Source organism: Wyeomyia smithii, chromosome 2 (genome assembly GCF_029784165.1).
Source record: "Wyeomyia smithii strain HCP4-BCI-WySm-NY-G18 chromosome 2, ASM2978416v1, whole genome shotgun sequence".
NCBI classification, from domain to species: Eukaryota; Metazoa; Arthropoda; class Insecta; order Diptera; family Culicidae; genus Wyeomyia; species Wyeomyia smithii.
The window spans coordinates 99,543,860-99,567,805 of record NC_073695.1 but is presented as its reverse complement, the minus strand read 5'-3'; the positions used below and the strand labels follow the sequence as shown (position 1 = coordinate 99,567,805).

Genomic DNA, 23,946 nt, shown 5'->3' with positions numbered 1-23,946 from the left:
CCTTATCACAAAGAAGTCGAGAATTCTTGATCACCTATGGCAAAAAATTTGATACAGAATTGGTCTTCTACCAACCTAAGTCTGTATAAAATTATTTGTACATCATTTCCATCGAAAGCCCCACGTGATCAGCGTAGTCTTTATTAAATATGCAATTGTAGAATTATAAAAATAATAAAATCAAATATTATCACCGGTATAAAAGGTGTAAATAACTGATTTGTGTCTTTACAGTTTCTCAGGATTTTTGAATCAAACATCATATTTTCAATCCCATTATTTCTTCGTTTTCTTGTGCTCTTTTTTTTTTGTTGCTTGTTTTTTGGCTTTTGGTTTATTTTATTTTTTTATTTGTTTTTCTATTTTTATGCTTGAGTCTACCTGTTTGTGTTTGATTTCGCTAAAGCACCAACATAGTGTGAATTCTATTACCCGAAAAATTTAAATACCTTCTTGCCGGGTTACCGAATCGTAGCTTTATTATTGATTGTTCTGATTTGGAATCAAATGAAATATGTTAAATAACACTTCCAGAATAATTAAGTTACTATTTTACATTCAAATAAACTTTAACTCCTAGAGGCGAACCAGCCAAAGGCTGAAAGCCTCTCTAATAAAGAAAAAAAAACTTCAACTCTCTCGCCGTATGTTTCTCTTTTTCGTCTGATACTCATTCTAGAAACGATAGCTACTGAACTAACTTCTACTTCGCATAAAATAAAAGTCAATAAAAAATCAATACATCTACATACAACAATACATCTGCCTGTAAAGATCTCAGCCGCAAATCTTCCCTGTAATATGTTATCTCTTACAACGATTGATGTTATCAATACCAATTGAGTGAACATTTCAATACATCTTTTTGTCACAGGAGGAACGTGAATTGTCTCGAGGCAAATCTCACCGCATATGTGTGATGAGCAAAGCCGCAAAATCTGCTTTGCGTTTTAATAAACGGCACTTGATAACAGTAATTTGCAGTGGGCAGTCTCCAGACCAGGTACTGAAATGAAACATTTCCCCCTATTAACTGTGATACGCAGTCGAACGGAGCGATTTCTCGAGTTCGGTTCATTTTTATTGTGTACTGAAAGAGTAATCTGTAATCGGAACGCTCACCATTATGGAAGCAATTGGCGACGGCAAGTTAAGGTGATACAAACAGATAAGACTGAACCCACGCCACGGGATGCTAAGTTTTGGTCGTTGTATATTTTTCTCTCCACAGCGATGGTATCGACGCTCCTGTTTGGCAATTTTGGAAGCGACGCCGTTTCATAGTGGTCCTTATGGCGTTTCTGGGATTCACAAATCTCTACACGATGCGGATCAACTTGAGTGTGGCGATTGTAGCAATGACAGAGAATCGCACCGTTCTACTGGATGACGGAAGTGTGGAGCATGTTAGTAAGAAATCTGTTACTAAACTCTAGCGAAATACCAAACTATTTTCATTTTAGGAACAATCTTTCGACTGGAGCTCAAGCGAGCAGGGTCATGTTTTAAGTTCATTTTTCTACGGGTACTTACTAACTCAGATCCCGGGAGGTTATCTGTCCGATAAGCTAGGAGGAAATAACGTGAGTTGGTGGTGTACAGTTCAAATAACGATTCACAAAAAATCAGGTTCTAGGAGCCGGTATCGGATTAACAGCGATTCTGACGTTGTTTATGCCTCTGGCAGCACACGGAGGCATTGGATGGCTGATCGGCCTTCGGGTATTGCAGGGGATGTGCGAAGGAGTTGCTTTTCCTTGCATGCACAACGTCTGGTCTAAATGGGCCCCTCCTTTCGAGCGATCCCGCATGGTTATGTGTTCATTCGCGGGTGTATTCGTGGGAACAATCCTTGCGATGATGGTGAGTGGCATCCTGGCGACAGCTCTGAACTGGGAAAGCATTTTCTACGTATTCGGTGCAATTGGTTGTCTCTGGTGCGTTGCATGGTTTCTCGTCGTTAGCAGGTCCCCAGAACAGGATCGCTTTATAACCTCCAGCGAGAAGGAATACATATTAAAGAGCATCGGCCGCATCGAAGGCGATTCTAGAAAGATAAAACATCCCTGGAAAGCAATTTTCACATCGAAGCCCGTTATTGCTGCCACTGTGTCGAACTTTGCTGAAAACTGGAGCTTTTATTTTCTCCTGACACAGTTGCCAACATTTCTGAAAGGTTCTTACTGTGAACATGCGATTTTTATTTTGTTTAATTTTCCTTTGTTTTTTTTTTACAGAGGCAATGCATTTCGAAGTACAAACAACAGGTTTTATAGCTGCCCTTCCATACGCAGCGATGGGACTTAGTCTCGGTATTGCAGGCTATCTTGCCGATTGGTTCCAAGTTAAGGGTATCCTCACAACCACCCAAGTTCGAAGAAACTTCAACTGTATTGCATTTGTTGCACAGACCGTTTTTATGATACTCGGTGTCGTAATACTGGAACCGATTCCAACTATCATCTGTATCACGATAGCAGTCGCAATGGGATCACTTGCATGGTGCGGTTATGCAGTGAATTCTCTTGATTTGTCCCCCAAGAGTGCAGGAGTACTTATGGGTATCTCTAACTCAGCTGGTACCATCGCAGGCATTTGCTCACCTATTGTTACAGGATATATCACAACAGAGGGAACGGATGAAGAATGGCAGCTGGTGTTCTACATAGCAGCAGTGATATACTTGGTTGGATTGTTCGTCTATTGGTTTTGGGCTTCTGGTGAATTGCAACCCTGGTCTATTGAGATGCAGGAAATGGCTGCTAAGGAAAAGGATTTGTCACAGAACCGGGCTGCTTATGACAATAAAGTGTCAGAGTAGATTTGACTCAATTCTATTTCATGCGGTTTCGCAATTTGATATGACATCTAAAATTTAGTAAAATAATTCACTAACTCGTCAACTGTAATACTGTGTTGTATTTGCCATTCTTTATATACTTTCTCAATCAATGACGGCCCACTGACACGTTCTATGTATCTCTTCAGAAGTGCAAAAAAAGAAACTTATTTTTTTCTAACGCTGCAGCTATAATAAATGTATGACTAGAATGAAAGGCATGCAATTACTCTTTTGCTAGATATTCACGGTCACAGCGAATCCTGAATAACTACAATTTTTTGCCAGTGCATGCTAATTATATAACTACTGCTAAGAGCAAAAGAGATGGTTGGTTAATGACTGGACCAAAGGCGCATAACAATTCCCAACAATTCTGCCAGAGTTGTGGAAGCACACATGAGCTGGGAACAGCTTTTATAGTGATGGGAGAGATGCAGAAGCGGGTGATCGGGTGGTGGCCAATCAGCCCTAGAATGTGCAGGTTGAGGATCAAAAGCCGTTTCTTCAACATTAGTATTATCAACGTGCATAGCCCACACCTCGGAAGTACCGATGACGACAAGGACGAATTCTACGCGCAGTTGGAGAGTGAATATGACCGCTGCCCAAAACATGATGTCAAGATCATCATCGGGGATTACAACGCTCAGGTTGGCCAGGAGGAGGAGTACAGACCGGTGATTGGACGATTCAGTGCACACCAGCTGACGAATGAAAATGGCCTCAGACTTATCGACTTCGCCACCTCCAAGAACATGGCCATACGTAGCACCTTCTTTCAGCATAGCCTCCACCATAGACTCACCTGGAGATCACCGAATAGAACAGAAACACAAATCGACCACGTTTTGATAGATGGTCGGCACTTTTCAGACATTATCGATGTCAGATCACATCGAGGCGCAAACATCGATTAGGATCACTACCTAGTGATGGTTAAGATACGCCAAAAACTATCCGTTGTGAATAACATACGGTACCGTCGCCCGCCACGGTATAATCTCACGCGACTGAAGCAATACGACATCGCAACACAGTACGCGTCATCGCTCGAAGCTGCACTGCCAGAAGAGGGAGAGCTTGAAGAAGCCCCTCTAGGGGACCGCTGGAATGCCGTGATAACAGCTATCAGTAGTGCTGCGGAGGAAGTCCTGGGACACGTGCAACTGAATCGACGTAACGAGTGGTTTGACGAAGAATGTCGACAGATTTTGGACGAGAAGAACGCAGCGCGGGCAACAATGCTGCGTAGAGCCACCCGTCAGAATGTGGAGCGATATAGACTGAAACGGAGGCAGCAAGTCCAACTCTTCAAGGAAAAAAAGCGTCGCCAGGAAAAGGAGGAATGTGAAGAGCTCGAGTAGCTGCACCGCACACACGAAACACGAAAGTTCTACCAAAAACTTAACGGATCCCGCAGAGGCTTTGTCCCACGAGCCGAAATGTGTAGGGATAAGAATGGAGGCATTTTGACGGATGATCGTGAGGTGATCGAAAGGTGGAAGCAGCACTACGATGAACACCTGAATGGCGTGCAAGCAGGAGAACACAACAGGAGCGGAGAAGACGTGGTCGGTCCAACGAACGACGAAGATGTGCCACCCCCAACAATAAGCGAAGTTAAGGATGCCATCCGGCAGCTCAAGAACAACAAAGCGGCCGGAAAAGACGGCATCGGAGCTGAGCTTATTAAGATGGGCCCCGACAAACTGGCTAGCTCGCTGCATTGGCTGATCGTCTGCCCCATATACAAAAAGGGCGACAAACTAGACTGCGAGAACTATCGAGTGATCACAGTCCTGAATGCCGCCTACAAAGTGTTTTCCCAGGTCATCTTCCAACGCCTGTCACCATTAGCCAGCAGGTTTGTAGGAAGCTACCAGGCCGGCTTCATGGAAGGACGGTCTACGACTGACCAAATCTTTACTTTGCGGCAGATCCTCCAAAAGTGCCGTGAGTTTAGAGTCCCTACACACCATCTTTTCGTCGATTTTAAAGCCGCATACGATACAATAAACCGACAAGAGCTATGGAAAATTCTCGACGAAAACGGCTTCCCGGGGAAGCTGACAAGACTGATTAAGGCTACGATGGAGGATGTGAAGTGTTGTGTGAGAATTTCGGGTGGAACGTCGGACTTATTCGAGTCTCACAGGGGGCTCCGACAAGGTGATGGTCTCTCCTGCTTATTGTTTAACGTCGCGCTAGAGGGTGTTATGAGACGAGCGGGGTTTGACATGCGGGGCACGATTTTCAACAGATCAGGTCAATTTATTTGCTTTGCGGATGACGTGGATATTGTAGGCAGAAAATTTGAGACGGTGGCAGACCAGTATACCCGACTGAAACGTGAAGCAGATAGGATCGGACTAAAGATTAATACGTCAAAAACTAAGTATATGCTTGCAGGTGGGTCCGAGCACGACAGGGCACGCCTAGGCAATACGGTAACAATCGACGGGGATGAGTTCGAGGTGGTCGACGAGTTTGTGTACCTCGGCTCTCTGGTAACTGAGAATAACGATACCAGCCGGGAGATAAGGAGACGTATTATCAGTGGAAGTCGTGCCTACTATGGGCTCCATAAAAAACTACGGTCGCATAATCTGAGTCTTCGCACCAAGTGTATCCTGCACAAAACGCTAATAAGACCGGTCGTTCTCTACGGGCATGAGACGTGGACAATGCTCGAGGAGGACTTGCGAGCACTCGGAGTTTTTGAACGTCGGGTGCTAAGAACCATCTTTGGCGGTGTGCAGGAGAACGGAGTGTGGAGGCGTAGGATGAACCACGAGCTTGTGCGCCTCTACGGTGAACCCAGTATTCAGAAAGTGGCTAAAGCTGGAAGGATACGCTGGGCAGGGCATGTAGCTAGAATGCCGGATAGCTACCCTGCAAAATTGGTGTTGAAAAGGCTGTCGACAATGTATGGCACGATGGACTGGTGTATAAGCTGCATCGATACAGCTTTCCGTTGTTTTTAATAAAAATCATCAGAAACTATCTCTCAAAAAGTGCTTTGCGGATTTTCTTGCACAATGTGTGCTCAGAGCAACTTAACATCGACGCAGGAGTGCCCCAAGGTAGCATATTGGGTCCACTCCTGTACAACAGCTACACCTCGAACATCCCACCTGAAACCCGATCATGTATAAGGGTACGTCATCCGAGTCCTGACAAGCAAGCTGAACAAGTATTATACCAACTGCAAAATTGTCATAAATGCGGCTGAGACTCAGGTCATTTTGTTTCCACATTCGAGGTCGCCCTGAAGCCTGCCGCATATCTTGGCTCACTCTAGACAATTATCTGATGTGACGTTCTCCAGCCCAGGACTGATCACAAACTGGAGGGTAGATGATGGCTACACCAATAGCGACCACTAGTCGCTTTGCTATAGTTTAGACAAGAACGCGAGGCGGCAAATGACGGCTAGAGCCAACACTCAGGCCGTGGAAGACATCGCATTTCGATGCCGAGGTATTCGAAGAGGCAGTTAGAAGAGAGCGCGATGGAGGCAATTGGCTCCGTCCGACTACTGACCAACTAGTTACCATACCATCGCGAGAGTGCGACGCCACCATGCCTAGGACTCGCCAACCTAGGAATAGAAAGCTACAAGTTTACTGGTGGACTGACGCGATAGCGGACCTTCGCAATGCGTGCCTTCGTGTAAGACGGAGGAGGCAGTGTGCGCGAACAGACGAACAGAGGATTGAGTGCCGTGCAGCATTCGACTCTGCAAGATCGGCGCTAAAATGTGCGATTAAGGCAAGCAAGAGGGCCTGCTTCGATAGGCTATGCGCGAGTGCCAATACGAACCCGTAGGATGATGCCTACAGGATCGTAATGGCCAGGATCAAAGGCGCGCTGGCACCTGCAGAGCGATCACCAGTGATGCTGGTGCGTATCATCGGGGACTTTTTCTACGCCATGAGTCCAGTCCCGGACCGGCTTTCCAGTATCGCAGACACAAACCAGTGAAAGACGGCCAACCTGCCGAACATCCAATTTGTGAGCGACGACAGCCGTGTCTCCCAGCTCGTCTCGAGTTACGATGCTGGTCTAACAAGCCAGTCGTCGTAGGTTCGAGTCTCGACTCGGGAAGGACTGTTAGTGTCAGTAGGATCGTAGCGCTAGGCCAGCAATTGTCCTGTACACTAAACAATTGGCTGCGAAGTCTGTGTATAATAACAGGAGAGCGAGTTCCAAATCGGAATGTAGCACCCAAGGCTTAGCTTTTGACAGCCGTGTCGAGATCGAGAGAGAGGTAAGGGTTACGAATAAGAAGCTCATCGTGATCATCAACTTCCTAAAGGTGAACAAGGCACCGGGACCGGATGGAATCCCTAACCTGGCAATCAGGCTGTTGATAAAACGGCCATGCAGAGGAGCCTGGATGAAGGCCTCTTCCCGAAGAAGTGGAAGCGGCAGAGACTGGTTTTACTGCCAAAGGCTGGGAGACCGCCAGGGGACACTGCTGGACACTGCGGGCGAGGTGCTTGATAGGATTATCCTCAACAGACTGCTTAGGTACACGGAGGGTGTGAACGGTCTGGCAAGTAAAGTTCGGTTTCCGGAAGGGCAGGTCCACACTGGATGCTATTCTCTCCGTAACCAAGACGGGCTATTGCGCAATATCACGCTTGATGTGAAGAATGCGTTCAATAGGGCCAGTTGGGAGTCCATAGCGCTTGCACTCAGGAGCATCCGTGTACCGGTGAGATTCTGGAAACTTACTTCCGGAATCGAGTACTTATTTACAACACGAAGGGGGTTCAAAAGTGTGTAACAATTACCGCAGAAATCCGCAGGGTTTTATCTTTAAGGATCGTGTTAAGTAATGTCATGTATGACGGGGTGTTCAAACTCAAGTTTCCTGTAGGAGTGGTGGTCGTCGGCTCTGCAGACGACATAACGCTAGAGGTCTACGGCGAGTCGATCGAGGAGGTCGAGTTGACGGCCGCGCACTGTATACACAAGGGCGAAATCCGATGCACTCTTGGAAACTGGAGTTAGCGCATCATAAGGCGGAGGTCACGGTTGTGAATAACCGCAAATCAGAGCAACAGGCCGTGGTCACAGTCGAAGACCATCACCTCAAAGCGATCTTTGAAGCTCTCGGGGTTTATGGTTGACGATTAGCTCACATTTAATAGTCACGTCAGCTATGCCTGCAAGAGGGCTTCAACGGCTATTGCAGCACTATCTCGAATGATTTCGAAAAGCTCAGTGGTGTATGGCTTGGCGTGCAGTGTTAGCTGACTGCCAGCTTCCAGGTCTGTAGCTAATTACATAGGAGACTGGAGGGTTGTTAGTGGGTAAAATGGCACCAAATATTTTTGGGTGGATTTATGGCATACTTTTTCGAAAGCACAATGTTTTCAAGAACAGTTGAAGGGGAAATGGTGAGTACTAGATAATGAGTCAAACGAATGATTTAAACTTTTTATTATTTCGATAAAGAGCAATTCCACTAAAAAACGGGCAACCAATTAAATAGACCATTTTTGATTTGGCTGAAACTTTGCATAGATGTTTCTGTGGGCAAAAGATACCATTCGGTGCTATTAGTGTAATTTTTTGGAACCTGACTCATTTTGGAGAAGCTATTTAAATTGCTGTTTTGGGAACGTATTGATGATTACATATATTTTTAAAGCCTAAACGGCTTGTTTGATCAGTGTGACGTCTTCGGCAAAGTTGTAGATAATAATTTCGTCTTAACAAAAAGTATTCAAAAGTATTTTTGACGTAGAATACGTCTTACGGCAACAATTACAGGGACCCAATTTCAATACAGGGATCCAATTTCAAAACCGAAAACATCGAGAGCGTCACAAAAATTGTCCAATTTCAAACGTTTTAAACCCAGTCAGTTTCCAACCGATTTCTGTCATTTTTGCAGCAATCGATTGGAAAATCACTTAAGCACCCGTCCAAATGCAGAAAACTGTAATCCGATTGTTCAAACTATTGTAATATTGAAAATTGTTGAACAATGTCGAAATGCAAATGTCGATTTTTGATTGGTCGCTTGCTGCCTTTCCCTAAATAGGACGACAGAATGGAGTACCTAGTTAGCCGAGAATGCACTCTTTGGGCTATATAAGAGACTGTTTCTCCTCAAGCAAATCAATCTAGGGACGAATGACCGTTTGGGGTTAAAGTCCCTTCAAAAAAAATCAATCAAGCAAATCAATTTAATAGCAGCAGGCAGCAGCATCGGACATCAACTCCGATGGCAGTAGGCGAAGGCAGCGTGGATCAGCAGCGGGCAACAGCGGCGGTGGTATGCATGTGCATGTTTATAGCGCGTGCGGCACCGCCACCACCACCGCCACTACCACCGCCACCATCACCGCCACCACCACCGCCAACACCACCGCCACCACCACCGCCACCACCACCTATATAAGAGACTGTTTCTCCTCAAGCAAAACAGTTTACTAGCAGCAGGCAACAGCAGCGAACATCAACACCGATGGCAGTAGGCGAAGTCAGATCAGAAGCGGGCAACAGCGGCGGTGGTAGTGGTTAGCTGCAGTCCTACCTCTTTCAGTTCGGCTCCCCTTCGATCTGAGTTGGACCCCACCAGCGGTAATCAGATTTAGATATCGTTGGGCAAATACAACCCGAAACTGAAAGGGACTCGCCTAATATATAAGGTGTGTGGCTAGCGTGTGTGGCTTGCTTCAAAGCGTGTGTGTATGTTTATGGCGTGTATGCATGCCTGTAGCGCGTGTGTGCATGTTTATAGCGCGTGCGGAACCGCCACCACCACCGCCATCGCCACCACCACCGCCATCGCCACCACCGCCACCGCCGCCACCGCCGCCACCATCACCACCACCACCACCACCACCTATATAAGAGACTGTTTCTCCTCAAACAAAACAGTTTACTAGCAGCAGGCAACAACAGTGAACATCAACACCGATGGCAGTAGGCGAAGTGGATCAGAAGCGGGCCACAGCGGCGGTGGTAGTGGTTAGCTGCAGTCCTACCTTTTTCAGTTCGGCTCCCCTTCGATCTGAGTTGGACCCCACCAGCGGTAATCCGATTCAGATATCGTTGGGCAAAAAACAACCCGAAACTGAAAGAGACTCGCACCGCCAGGTGAATTGAGAAGCCACCATCATCCAGCGTATGTATATACAGGGTGTATGCACATAACGTGTGTGAATATTTGAAGCGTGTGTCCCTAATATATAAGGTGTGTGGCTAGCGTGTGTGGCTTGCTTTAAAGCATGTGTGTATGTTTATGGCGTGTATGCATGCCTGTAGCGCGTGTGTGCATGTTTATAGCGCGTGTGGCTTGCTATATAACGTGCGTGGTTTGCTATATAGCGTGTGAATGTCTAGCGTGTCAGTGCATGTCTATAGAACGTGTGGCTAGAGTGCGTGGCTTGCTTTATAGCGTGCGTGGCTAGCAGTATAGCGGTTGAAATTTTCATATATACACTACCCGTCATAAGTTTGGAATCGCTTTACTGAGTATTGCAACACCCAGTTTGAATATTGCAACACCCCCGAAAAATTTAGCATCACTCAAAATGGGCAAATTTCTGAAACTGTAACTGTAATATGCTTGACCAGAACTGGTGGCACAAGCCGAACACCGCAACTTTGTGGGTAGTAATGATCACTCGATAAGTTGAAGTCTAAATATGAAAAACTGCATGCACCCTAGCGCGGGGTAATTCAGTATTAAATTGTCTATCATGTAGAAGCCTTTAGCCTTCTCAACAAGTTTGCTGAACACTGCAACTTTCTAGCAGGTCGGAGTCGTGAGATTAGTTAAGTTCAAAATACGTGTGTCCTTGTCTGCCCACTATCACCACATAGCGGTAAAATTTCACACTGAATTGGCCACCATACAGTAGCCTTTGACCTTCGGAACAAGTTTGCTGAAAACCGCAACTTTCTAGGTTGTCAAAAACACGAGATATCCGCCTATTCCAGGTGATGCTAAACTTTTCGAGAGGCGTTGCAATATTCAAACTGGGTGTTGCAATACTCAATAAAGCGATTCCAAACTTATGACGGGTAGTGTAATTGCTAACAAATCGCCTCATGTAGAATTTGATTATCACTGTGAATCATTCAAAACTAAATAAAAAATTTGCCATGTTGAAAAAATATTCACTTGTCAATAAATGGCATTGAGAAACACAATTAACCTCAAAGTTTATCTGAAGAATCAACCCCGATTCAGTGTATTCCCAAACCTATTCCAAGAAATACATTTGCATAAGACAGGCTGTCGTATTCTATGTTACCTCTGCGGTCGTGTCTTATAAACAACCTCTTCAACTTTTTTTTTTTTGAAAATAAGTGAAAAGAAAAATTAAAAATAATGTTTCTAAAACAGCTCATTTTAAAAGATCTATTTTTTTTTTATAAAAACTACAAAAGATTACGCTCAAGACTAGCAATAATGCAATACGAACCCAAAATCGCTCAATCTCAAATTTTTCAAACTGTATTCCCTTTAATTCTTATTCCATCAATGTTGGACATATCATTTGTGGTAACACATTTGTAGAACCCCCCGAAAGCTGATAAGAGGTAATTAAAAATACGCTACTGTGTACCTTTTTGTCGTATGACAGTGGTAATGATAAATGACGGAGAGCTGCAACTAATACAGCCCGGGAACAACCACATCCATGTCAGATCTCTGAAGATTCGACACGAACGGATCGTTAATCGCAGATAGTGATCAGAGTTCGTGCAGGCAACAAACATCATGGAAGCGGCGGAATGTTACAAACTAAGGTTTTTTTCTGGATAAAGGTTCATGTGCAGTTTTTACAGTAAATTACATCTTTATTCTACAGCGATGGAGTAAATGGACCGTTATGGATGTTTTGGAAACGTCGACGCTATGTAGTGGTGTTTATGGCATTTTTGGGGTTTGCAAATGTGTACACATTACGAGTAAATTTAAGTGTTGCCATTGTGGCTATGACCGAGCTTCGGGAAGTCGTGTATGAAAATGGAACCATAGTACAGGTGAGTACAGATAAAATCGAAATCATTACGCTACAAAACAAACCATTTTTAGGAACAAACTTTCGAATGGAGTTCCAGCTTACAGGGATACATTCTAAGTTCTTTCTTTTACGGTTATGTATTTACCCAAGTACTGGGAGGTTACTTGTCAAACAAACTAGGCGGTACAAATGTAAGCGGCCCTACTAAGTGTGATTAAATCCAACATTGAACCTATCCGTAGGTTTTTGGGGTAGGCATTGGTGGAACCGCGATACTTACATTACTGACTCCAATGGCAGCCCAATTGGGCGTTGGCTGGCTGATAGCGATTCGAGTTCTGGAAGGTTTCTTGGAAGGTGTAACGTTTCCTTGCAGTCATGCTTTCTGGTCTCGATGGGCACCACCTAGCGAACGATCACGAATGGCTTCGATTGCCTGTACCGGTGCGTTCGCGGGAACTGTTTTAGTGCTTCCAATAAGTGGTATGCTCGTTAGCACCTGGGGATGGGAAAGTGTCTTTTACTTCTTCGGCGTTGTCGCATGCATTTGGTATGTGGCTTGGATCGCAATTGTTAGAAGGTCACCCGAAGACGATAAATACATAACAGAACAGGAGAAGCATTTTATTGTACAGACACTTAAACGAGTTGAAGGAGATTCCGAAGAAACACATCATCCATGGAAGAAGATGCTCACCTCGAAAGCAGTTATTTCTATGTCGATTGCTAGCTTCACTGAAGATTGGGGTTACTACACGCTGTTGACCGGCCTACCGACGTTCCTAAAAAGTACCCAGTTCCAATGTGGATTCCAACAAGTTACACTAATCGCTATATGTTTTTGTTTAAGGTGTTCTCGGTTTTGACCTGCAAGCATCCGGTTTCATTTCAGCTCTTCCTTATCTGCTTATGGGTATTCTTCTGAGTTGCGCTGGTTATGTAGCCGATTGGCTTCAAATTCGTGGATATCTTACAACTACACAGGTACGGAAGTATTTTACCTGTGGAGGTTTTACGGTGCAATTGATCTGTATGATGATCGGTGCTTGGATCCTAAGACCTGCGCCTACCATTGTCTGTATAACGACAGCTGTAGGATTTGGAGGAGTCGCTTGGAATGGATACTTGGTGAATCCACTGGATCTCTCCCCTAGAAGTGCCGGTGTTTTAATGGGAATCAGCAATGGTTTTGCAACGATTGCCGGAGTAATAAGTCCGATTGTAAACGGTTACATAACGACCAACAATGGTGAAGATGAATGGCGCTTGGTATTTTACATAACAGCCGGGATTTACATAATTGGAACACTGATTTATTGGTTCTGGGGTTCAGGTGAACTTCAACCTTGGTCAGTTGAAGCGACAGAACAAAAAACAAACACGAATAATTATACTAAGACTCAGTAACAGTGAAGAATCGATGTAAATTTCGATATGGAACTATTAACTGATCGTTACAAAACTACAACGTAAATTTGTGAGCATTGGTAACCAAAATACATAAGAACACATGTCCAATCGAATCATATAGTTCGATTATTAGCGTGGAGAAACACTTTTACCAACTAGCTGCAAGCTGGCGCAATCATCTTCCGGCTTGTTCAGCTTACAGAAGTCTTTGAATTTTTGCTGCAGCTCACGGTTGGTCTGCAACAGCTGATCTCTTTCCGCAGCTAGTAGTATGTTGATCGCTTCCACGCGATTGATTTTATCGAATAGAAATTCATACTCAGTAGGGCAACCGTTAGCGATATGACCTTGTTCAACGCGTTTTTCAAAATATCGTTTATCATCATCGCACTCAAGTTTGGCGCAGTTTCGAGCCAAACTCAAAATAAGTTTACCTCGTTCGAATAATCGCTTCAGGTGGTTTTGTACGTTGAATACTTCGTAGGAAAGCTCCTTCAAACGCTCCTTATGGACCGAATCTAGTTTAGCCAATGTCCGCTTCTGACGGTTAAGCTCATTCTCGAGATTACGTTTCTCAAATCGCTTGGCTATTATCTTACGATTGCCAGCTATTTCCACCTCGAGGAGCTTTCTATTCAAATGCCTTATCTTTTCACACGATTGCTGAATTTTATCTCTGTTGTCTGTAATCAATTGCCGAAAGGCTTCATCTTTGCCGTACAAATCGAAATAAGCCTTAGCTTTCTCCGGATGCAATGTAACCGTCAAGTATTCTTTCACTACAGATTTTAATTTCTCATGAAGGTGCTCTAACTGTTCGCACTTTTTATCTCGCAGGCGATCGCGCTTTTCGATATGCTGGAAATAATCGATAAAAAGGTAATTTCAAGGTTCGCGTGAGGTGTAACAAACGTTTACAGTATTGAGAGTATCATCATTCTTTTTGATAAAATCGACACGGTCATCTATTTTATCTTGTTTCATCACTTCCTCCAGCGATATTAGAGCTCCTTCCATTTGCTGAGTACATTCATTTTCGTGATTCTGAAAAGAATATTTTTTTATTTTAAAAACACTAATAAAATGAAGGCTAGTGAAGACTTGCTGGTATTTGTAAAGTTTAGTTGTAACGCTTTTGAATGTAAGTGTGGTATATTCGAATGAAAAATTTACGTTGATGAAATGTGATATTCATGTGCTATATTCTGCACCCTTTATTCTGGAGTACTTTGTGATTAGATCGTATGTCTAAACGTAAACAAAACGAGTGAGAGATGATTTGTGCTTGTGAAGTATAACTCTCACTCGATTTGTTTACGTTTAGATATACGACCTTATCAGAAAGTAGTCGAGAATTCTTCGGAAAAATGTGCATTGGATTGACATATTCGGCTCTGTTTACTACTTTTCATCATCACAACAATAGGGGTCTTCACATCGAGCTCGTATATGAATACCCAGCCGTAAACTGTGTATCTTCCATTACTCGTCAATGGAGGTGAGTATTTTTACGGCTGGGTATTTGTTTACGAGCTCGACATGGATACCCATAATAAAAATGTTCATTAGTATACGCCGTAAACGCCGTTTTTAGTTCGCGTGTAAAACTTGAAAATTGATTGTTGACAGAAAACACATTTTAGCTGGTTGCATACAAGTCTGAGGATTAAGATACTAGGTACACTTATAACCGACTTCGAAGCAATTTAAGAATGATAAAAAAATTGAATACAATAAAGTAAAACTTAGAAGCCTTGAACAAATCGTTAGATATTTTTCATAGAAAATCTCACAGACACCGATTGCAATTGATCTCAGACCAACTGGGCTGGTGGAGGATTACGTCAATTTTGCAATAATCGATCGTGAGTTCTAAGACTCCAAATGATTTTTCACGATTTCTCATACATTCACAACTAAAAGGGATTGGAACGTTGAACAATCAAACTAGATGGATGTTTACTTTGATTAACTGGACTCAACAAGCGTTAGAACCATCCACTATCTTATTTGACTTAACACTACCTACCTTTTTTAGTGCAATATCACGACGAAATTCATCTAAACGTTTTTGGCAGTCCGCTCGGTATTGCATTGACAGATTTTCTTTGAAGTGGGTAAAAATGTCTGGAATCAGTTAATGAAAGAAAACAGAATTTTAATCGTAAGTCGAATAAGTTTATTTTATAAGTGGTCTTAAAAATAAATTTTATAATTATATGAATTAAATTCTCTAGTGCCGTATCGAAATTGTTTTCTTTTACTTCATTTACATATTTTATCTTGAAAATTATGATCCAAATTTGATTGTTTAATTTACTTTATAGGGAACCGTTAAACCCAGATTTGAGAGGGGAGGGGGGGAAGGAGGACAAATGCCTCTCTCCTTTCGAGAAGAGCGGCCCCCCTAGTTCTGGGCGATCCGTGAAGACAGAGTTGGGACCTTTTTTTTGTATATTTTGTGAGATTGGATTTAATCAAAAAAGTTTGTTTTCCGGAAACAGATTGAGTATTTATAAATAAGATTGTATTTTAGTTGTCAATGTGTTTCTTAGAGTCAGTGGTAATTCGCGGCAAAATATTAAAAATTCGCTTAGGCAAACAGGAAATATTCAAATTTCGCGCTAATTTCGCGGCAAAATTTTTCTTCAGGAAACATTAAATAAAATGATTCCTTTTTTCGCCATTTTGTACCGTTTACACCTTGTACTCCTTGAACAATTTTCGAGTTAAGCTGCAATGAAAACACAGCGCGTGACAGTCGCAAACCGATAACCTATAACTATTTTCCGAAATGGAAAATAAGTAAAGTGACCAGATAGTTAGAACTCAAACGCGGGATACCATTTTCGTTTGGAAAGGGGGGGGGAGGGAGTTATAATTTTCTTCGAAATGGGCAAAAATTACACGCACATAGTAACGTGGCAATGACACGTATGGGAAAAATTCGACCTTTGCATTACGTTTAGCAGAAAGGTTCAGTAATTTCGTATTCTTGAACAATGTTCTCAAATGAAAGTTCAGCTCAATCGGATTTCGGGAAGTGGGGAAGTGGTTCCTCGAAGCGGTCAGATTTGCACTTTTTTTACTTATTAGGTAAGTTCATGTAATATTCGGTATCGCAATTATTTGTTTGCCAAATATTTTAAAAATTTTGAGTTGGAAAGCTCTTCTCAGGCCCTAGCCTAAAAATTTTTTGTCCTAGAAAATCGTTTTTTCTAAAGTTTTTTCGGGATAACACTCGATCCCGACATTTCATGCTTAAACACGGGGCATTGCAAAGGCGCGCGGGACAGTTAAAATTAGTTTTGTTGGAACGCCGGACTGTCCCACATAGGAGTAAATCAAGTAAAAACCTGATCAAAAGTCAAAAAAGCAAAAGTTTATTGACCATGTTCTGCATAGTCTCATCTTGAAGTGTGATACCTACTGAATCTTTCGACAGCTTATGAGCATTCGGAAGTATTGTTAACCTTTGTTACAGCTGATTGAAATCGATGAAATTTTAGTTTTCTGTTGTTGCATTCGATGCTCCCGTTCCGTTCACTGTTTTTAAAAACTATCAAGTGCAACGTAGTGATTCATCATCAAACCAACTATGGTTATTGTCAAAGAAGGTTAGTTTAATCAATCTTCAAACATAAAAGACTAATAAACAGTTTCGATATTGCCAGGGAACATTTTAATAAACACAAAAACGCTGTAAATGAGTTTTTTTTATATGTCATATTATATAAAGTAAGTTAAGTATCAATGAGTTTCAATGTAAACAGTCAATTGCAAATGAAAGCCTGTATGTTTCAGGTCAAACTTGTGGTATTAGAATATCCGAACCAATCCGAACTCGTGAGAAACATCATTTTGAAAATCATCGGAAAAATTCAATTTTTCAGCTTCCGGCAGTGTTTTTGCGTTAGTTCCAAGACATATATACATCAAAGTTTGCAGATTATGTCCTCAAAACTGCTTGGCTCTACTTTCGGCTTTATCCTTGGTATCCAATGACTCCTACTTTGCATAAAATATAAAAAAAGGTCAAACTTTTTCGTCCGTAGCAATGCAAATGTTGCGAGTGAAATGTTCGTACACGGGCAAACATGATAATACTAGTGACTCTTCAGATTCTTCTGATTACTCAGATTGAATAATAAACAAATCAGTGTTAGCCCCGTACCTCACTAATCTAAAAAACTGTTATATTTCATTCATAAAGGCTCAGCCATACATCGTAGAAAAGAAACTACCATTAAATCCGATCTACATCATCAGAAATGAACAAATCGTTCAAAGGTGGGTTATTTCATTAAAATTTTCAGTCACAACTATTTATTATACTATATTTTTGATCCATTGGGGTACACCCACATTCCACGTGGACAGCTGGGGGGTCTGTATAATGTCCACGGTCCATACAAAATTTTCAGAATTTATATGGGCAGTTGTCCACGGAGGGGGATGGGGGAGGGGTCAAAATCGTCAAAAACCTGTCCACGTGGAATGTGGATAGCCCCTTATATGTTTCCAGTCCAAAAATTCTTTAAAATAATTTTGATCAGGTTTGATATTCTAAATGCTCCACTGTGTGTCCCGCGAATTGCGGGACGTCTGGTCACTTTAAAAAAAGTTAAGAATTTGTTAAAGCTACTGAGTATATTTTGTGCCTTCCAAGGCCCTGGCAGTACCACGTTACTGGAAAAGATTAACTATATAATAAAAGTTTCAAGGACTAATGAAAAATCGCGATTTCAAGTTGTGGCCATAACAGCCATGATAATTGTTACGCAAAATACGCGGAGGATACGTGCCGCGTAAAAGAAACCGCGTAAAAAAACCGCGTGAACTCCGGAATCCACGTAAAAAAGCGGCGTAAATTCCGGAATTCGCGTAAGAAAAAACCCGCGTAAATTCCGCATTCCGGGTGAAGAAATCCGCGTAAGAAAAAAATACCGCGATAATTCCGGAATCCGCGAAAAAAACGCGTAAATTCCGGAATCCACGTGAAAACCCCGCGTTAAAAGCTACCTTAGTGTATAAAACTATTGGGAATCCATAGCGGTTTATGGGACCAACCTTCTGTGTAAGTTTAATAATTGTCACTAGCAGCAAAAAATACACAAAAATAAATTTTGATTTGAGTTGCTGAGATCTAATTTCTTGCAGCGTTTCCTTAAGGAGAAACCTCATTGTATCCAAAAAATGACCGACTTCGAGTCACCACTTCGAATTTTCGAAAGCACAAGACTCGGAAATACTCATTGCGTTCCCTATGAAAATTCTATTTTATGTTTGCTTCACCACAGCAAACATAAAATAGCATTTTCACAGGGAACGCATTAACTATTTCCGAGTCTTATGCTTTCGAAAATTCGAAGTAGTGACTCGAAGTCGGCCATTTTTGGATTCAATGAGGTTTCACCTTAAGGGTTTTTACTATATACACGGTGACAAAAAAGTCCGGTCACACTTTTTTGGGGTCGCCTGTAGCCTACACGTTGCATCTCTCTGGTGCCATCTATATGTCAAATGAAAGGGTTAACTTTGCTGCCCAAAGTGGCTGTCACATATTCAAACACCTAAAACCGCTCGGAATCAACCGGAAATTCGTGTACCAGACCATAAATCGGTACCTAGAGACCGGAGGCACCGAGGACAAGGCACGATCTGGACGACCAAGGTCTGTGAGAACTCCAAGGCTGAAAAAGATTATACGAGACCGGATTCGCCGGAATCCCGCCCAATCTGCACGGGAGCTGGCCAGGAACCTTAAAATGAACCGAGAATCAATCCACCTGCTTCTGCGCAAGGATTTAAAACTTACACCATACAAAAAACAGGTGGTTCATGGAGTTACCAAAGCTACAAAGGACAAGAGGTACCAACGGTCGCGGGAGTTGCTCGGTTGGCACGCAGATGACGAGATTATTTTTTCGGACGAGAAGCTGTTCGTTCTGGAGCAAACAGTTAATCGCCAAAATGATCGAGTTTGGAGTGTGAGGCTCCAGCAAGCTCCTGCGAACAAGCTGAGCGTTACCCGGTTCCAAAATAAGACGTCGGTGATGGTTTGGGGAGCCATTTGCAAGAGAGGTAAACTGCCTCTTATTTTTATCGATAAAGGGGTCAAATTCAACGCAGCGTACTACCTGGACACGGTTTTGAATAAAAATGTTCTGCCTCAAGCTCTCCAAACAGTGAAGACGATTACTACTGCTTCCAGCAAGATGGCGCCCCATCCCACACCGCAAAGGTTGTTCAGGCGTGGTGTGAGGAAAACTTGACCGATTTCATCTCGAAGAATGAATGACCTCCGTCGTCTCTGGACTCCTACGTCACTCTGGACTCTCCACTGGATTATTTCGTGTGGGGATACATGATGTCGAAGCTGAACTACTATAAAATAACAAATTTGGAGCAATTCAAGCGAGTTATCACGAAAATCTGGGACGAGATGCCGATGGAGCACGTGCGCGCCGCTTGCGACGACTTTCCGAGACGTCTGAAGCTGGTTCAGAGAAAGGTGGTGTAATTCCGAGATATCGTCTGTGAAGTATCTTTATGAGTTAATGAATAAAGCAATGATAGCCAGATTCAGATTTTCTTTTTATTCTTTGAAATATTGAGATTTTCCTGTGTGACCGGTTTTTTTTTTGTCACCCTGTAGTATACACTACAGAGAGCATTTGCACTTTTATACCTCAAGTGAACCTATAAGTAGCTGTATGAGTGAAGAAATAGTTAAAATTGCATAATTTGCTGATATATCGTGCTGGATCGAAATCTGTACACCTAAGCACATGATAATCTTCGACGGTCAATATAAAATCAAGAAATCACATATTGCTTTAAACTGACATGTTTAGTTATAGGTCTACTTATATTTTATCACTATTTTCAAGCAAAATGATTAAAATCACTCGGAAACTCGAAAAAAATCATGTTTAAATAGAACATGTTTTGAATCGAAATCCGTACACAGTTTTTTGTCTGAATCGAAACCCGTACACTTTTGAATCGAAATCCGCACACACGCGATATAGATTGGATCAAAGTCCATACAGCAATGAATCAAAATCCGTATAGCTATAGAAGTACAAAAATGAACATCTTTTATTTATAAATCATTTAAATTTACGAATAAACATATTTTGAGGATCAATTGGTTCCTCAAGATTCACACGGCTTTCTAACTTTTTATATCAGCTGAAATAGTGCAATTATCGTAGCGTTTCGTTGCGGCACCTCTTGTCGTATTAACCGGAACGCCGGATCCTCTCGAAGCTTCCCGGTACGACTTTCCCTTGCGCACTTCAGTCACAGCTCCTTCGAAATTGTTTGCCGTATATTTATACTTGTTTTCTTCCATTATATGCTGAAAAAAAGAAGAAAGTTCAACAATATATGTATTATACACACGCTGTACGGATTTCGATTCAAGCAATTAACAAGGATCAAAATCCGTACAGCACAGTTTTCGTAGAATAAATACAATTTTCACTATGTACTAGTCAATATACAGCTCGAAAATGACAAAGACTTACCTTTTCCATCAATTTCAAAAAGATTCACAAAGTAAAACACTTATATCCCACTTGAAAAACGTTTTTATATGAAGAACGTTTCCTTAGTAAATTCTCTAACGATACAACGCAATGACAACTGAAATCGATCTGCTACACTACAGCACCGGGCAATATCCCCCACCACTAGTTGGCTTGATATGTTCATTGATTTAGCGTTTACTTCTGAGACATCAAGTGCTGTTTCACTTCACGTGCTGAGCTGCACAGCCGTGAGATAACAAAGTGACGTAAATGCCATTTTTTCGAGTGTGGGGTTTTATGCCAATTTGTTCGTTATTTGAAGACATTTTGGTATCTTCCTTTTAGTTGTTACTTATTCATACGTTGCATAAAATCAAGAGAACAAAGTAGGCACCATTTTAACACAAACGTGACAAGAAACTCGTTTATTTTTGGGCCGTATTGAAAAATGGATGTTAGTTGATAGCATGTCTTTTCACGGCAGTGTAGTAGAGGCATATGAAGCAATTGCATGGAGCATATTATACTGCATCTGGGGCGTTTTGCCTCGGTAGATTGGAAAGCTTGCAACTTTATCATTTTTTAAAAGAAATTATGGTGTTTTTGTGTAACAGTTATTACAAAACAAAGGAATTTCAGCGCAGCGCTTTGCATTATACCAGTTATTACAAAACAGCAGTGCATTACCAACTAAATAGTGTATCTAACTGCAAAAAAGATTTGTTATTTGTGATGACCATAATATTGTAGATTGATGATGATCCTAAGGGGGGGGAGGGGCTGGCGACCTGTTTACCCCCTTATATTCTGGCGTCAACACTTAATTACTAATCAAGTTACACTGGCTCAAGATGCGTTTCACGTGTACCGAGTTTCCTGGAATCGATGAGTATTTGATTTCCAACCGGGAAAGTACAGGAAAACGTTTGCGATTCGGATATCTAAATGCTAGTTGCTCGACCCTAAAATTACTTTCATCTTGTAACTTTGATTTTTTGGCTGCACACCTACGCTTAACCCCTTGATAAGGCAGTGGCAACTATATTGCCACCAACAAAATATATTTTTTTCGCTGCACTAGGAATATTAATTACAAATTTAGCTTAACCAGTTTTTTCTAGGACTGCTAGAAGTGTACAATATTCGCTGTGTGATCATTTTTATGTAAACAAATCGCGATTTCAGAACGCCTTTAGGAAATTCATTTTCAATTTGGTGAAAATCCAACAAATTGGTAAGTTTTTCACCAGAAACTTTTTATTTATGACCTACTGTGTTTGATTATGCAGTTTTTTCGTTGAAATACATGACGTATTGGACGAAAAATTTCAAAGTTTTTCCTAAAATTTTTTCCAGGATACCACTTGAATAATTTTTTACATCGACCATTTCCATGCAAAATAAATGAAGTCCTACTATTACATTCTAATAACTATGATGTTTCATTTTTTATAAATACAAAAAAGCAAGCTCACAATGCAGCTGCAAAAAATTGCTTCCATCGTTTTTGGAATTAACGGACAGCGGCAAGTATATCGCCACCATTTTTTTCCAATTGATTCAATAGTGAATTTTTTACCGAGGTACATATGTGTTGTTCCTCCTATAAGGAATTCGTTTAACTGATGTTAATATCGATTCTTTGCGTAGTTCTCACGGCCTCATTAAGGGTTAAAATGGATCCAGACTGATAAAATCAAATGATTAACATAAAATGCTGCTGTTTTTGTTACTTTTCTCTCTCTCTATCTCGTCACTTAGTAACTCATTTTGCACCATATTGAAAAAAAAAAACAAAAGGTTTAGGTTATGTGAACATAGCGAAAATAATCAACAGTTGTGATAATTTTCTTCTTTTCTAACGTTCCAATATACTAAAGTAGCATGATATATATTATTTTTGTCATAATATTTCCATCATATCTGGAATATTGTTCAATCACTTTTTTTATGTGAATCATTTGACAGAGATATGGAACAAATATTGAAATAGCTGGTAATATTATATCTAGTTACATTCAGATTGAATAAATGCAGATAAAAGAAAATCGTTACATTAAGCAAACAGGATGATAAATTCGTTCAAACTTTAGTTGTAACTCAACCTCAGTGAAAATTTCTTATCCTGAATTTTCGTCACTACAGAGATATTTTCTGTGAAATCAATTACCTGTATAATAGTAAATTAATCTCTTCAGGCGCTGCAAATTTCTCATATAAATATCTTCCATTTCCGCTCGGCTTTCCAGCAGCCGCTCGATGCAGCAATTCTTTCTGTCCAAAAGTGGTTGCATGTACTGTTTAATCTGAAGCATGTCCTCCCACACGCTCTGGTACTGCACACCAGAGCACATTTGTTCCCATTGTGCAAACACACGTTTCTCAGTCTGCTGCGAGAAATGTTGTTCTCTCTTCAAATGATCCTGAAAAAAAACATAAACAAAAAATCACATACTCCCCTTTAAGCCCTGGAATTTGTACTCACTCGGATGTTCTTCCTTTTGAATTCTTCGGCTGCTGCACGTTTAGCTTGTAATTTTTCAAGCTTCCGCTGCGCTTTCAAGTCGAATGCAACCGTCGTTGGCTTCTCAGGTCCGTTCCGATTGGTACCATTCATTGCCACTGATCGTTATTTGAGCTGTCAACTGAGTGCGCTTTTGTTGCTCCCGTAGCACTGACTTGATTGCTAATGAACTTTTTCCGTACACGCCCATCGAAGATATTGCCACTGTCAACGCAGCAGCCGTTGGATAGTTTCAAAGCTAATTTCACGCGTCCGTCTGTACGTCTATCTTAAGTAGCCTATCTACTCTACACAACTGGGAGGATGTTGTTCAAACTTGTTGAATAAAACTGGAGTGAGGTAAACCAGATTGACCATGCCAACTCAGGGTGTTACCTGAGCCGTCGCAAGAATATCTACGGTAGAAAACGAAACCTTTGCTGAGGAAGCTTCAACCCTGCCCACTGATCCAACGTGAACCTGATCCACACATTTCCTCTAAGCTGTCTCGCCGCTCATCATAAATGTCAGTTTTTTTTCTTTTATTTTTTGCACGCACTTATCATCACCGGCAATGATAGGTAATTAATTTATTACCTTTTTACTCTCATCAGCATCAGATTAAGCTTTCTTACATCATCATTATCGTCGCTG

The 23,946-nt window shown here is 41.8% G+C and overlaps 3 protein-coding genes across 6 annotated transcripts; 2 read left to right on the top strand and 1 right to left on the bottom strand.

Moving 5' to 3' along the window:
* Positions 1–582: 582 nt before the first annotated feature.
* Positions 583–2,963, top strand: LOC129725345 (sialin-like). 2 transcript variants are annotated; one of them, XM_055681038.1, is made up of 5 exons: positions 583–1,155; positions 1,232–1,406; positions 1,464–1,583; positions 1,630–2,176; positions 2,238–2,963. In XM_055681038.1, the coding sequence occupies exons 1-5, from the start codon at positions 1,127–1,129 to the stop codon at positions 2,819–2,821; spliced, it is 1,455 nt and encodes a 484-aa protein (XP_055537013.1). In that variant the 5' UTR covers positions 583–1,126; the 3' UTR covers positions 2,822–2,963. The 2 variants fall into 2 exon arrangements, with proteins under 2 accessions (XP_055537013.1, XP_055537014.1); XM_055681039.1 differs by lacking the exon at positions 583–1,155 and having other exon boundaries at positions 1,238–1,410.
* Positions 2,964–8,247: 5,284 nt separating this feature from the next.
* Positions 8,248–13,515, top strand: LOC129720745 (vesicular glutamate transporter 2-like). The gene is made up of 6 exons (XM_055672419.1): positions 8,248–9,989; positions 11,458–11,623; positions 11,686–11,860; positions 11,913–12,032; positions 12,084–12,630; positions 12,692–13,515. Exons 2-6 carry the CDS (start codon positions 11,595–11,597, stop codon positions 13,246–13,248), a joined length of 1,428 nt encoding a protein of 475 aa, XP_055528394.1. The 5' UTR covers positions 8,248–9,989; positions 11,458–11,594; the 3' UTR covers positions 13,249–13,515.
* LOC129720746 (dynein regulatory complex subunit 2-like) lies at positions 11,711–23,704 on the bottom strand. Of its 3 annotated transcripts, none has more exons than XR_008727270.1 (6): positions 23,275–23,704; positions 22,960–23,212; positions 15,281–15,378; positions 14,170–14,295; positions 12,539–14,109; positions 11,711–12,399 (listed from the first exon to the last, which is right to left on the bottom strand). XR_008727270.1 is itself a non-coding variant. In XM_055672421.1 (5 exons), exons 1-5 carry the CDS (start codon positions 23,404–23,406, stop codon positions 13,381–13,383), a joined length of 1,338 nt encoding a protein of 445 aa, XP_055528396.1. In that variant the 5' UTR covers positions 23,407–23,704; the 3' UTR covers positions 12,481–13,380. The 3 variants fall into 3 exon arrangements, 1 of the variants encoding a protein (XP_055528396.1); XR_008727271.1 differs by having other exon boundaries at positions 11,711–12,340; XM_055672421.1 differs by lacking the exon at positions 11,711–12,399 and having other exon boundaries at positions 12,481–14,109.
* Positions 23,705–23,946: the final 242 nt, after the last annotated feature.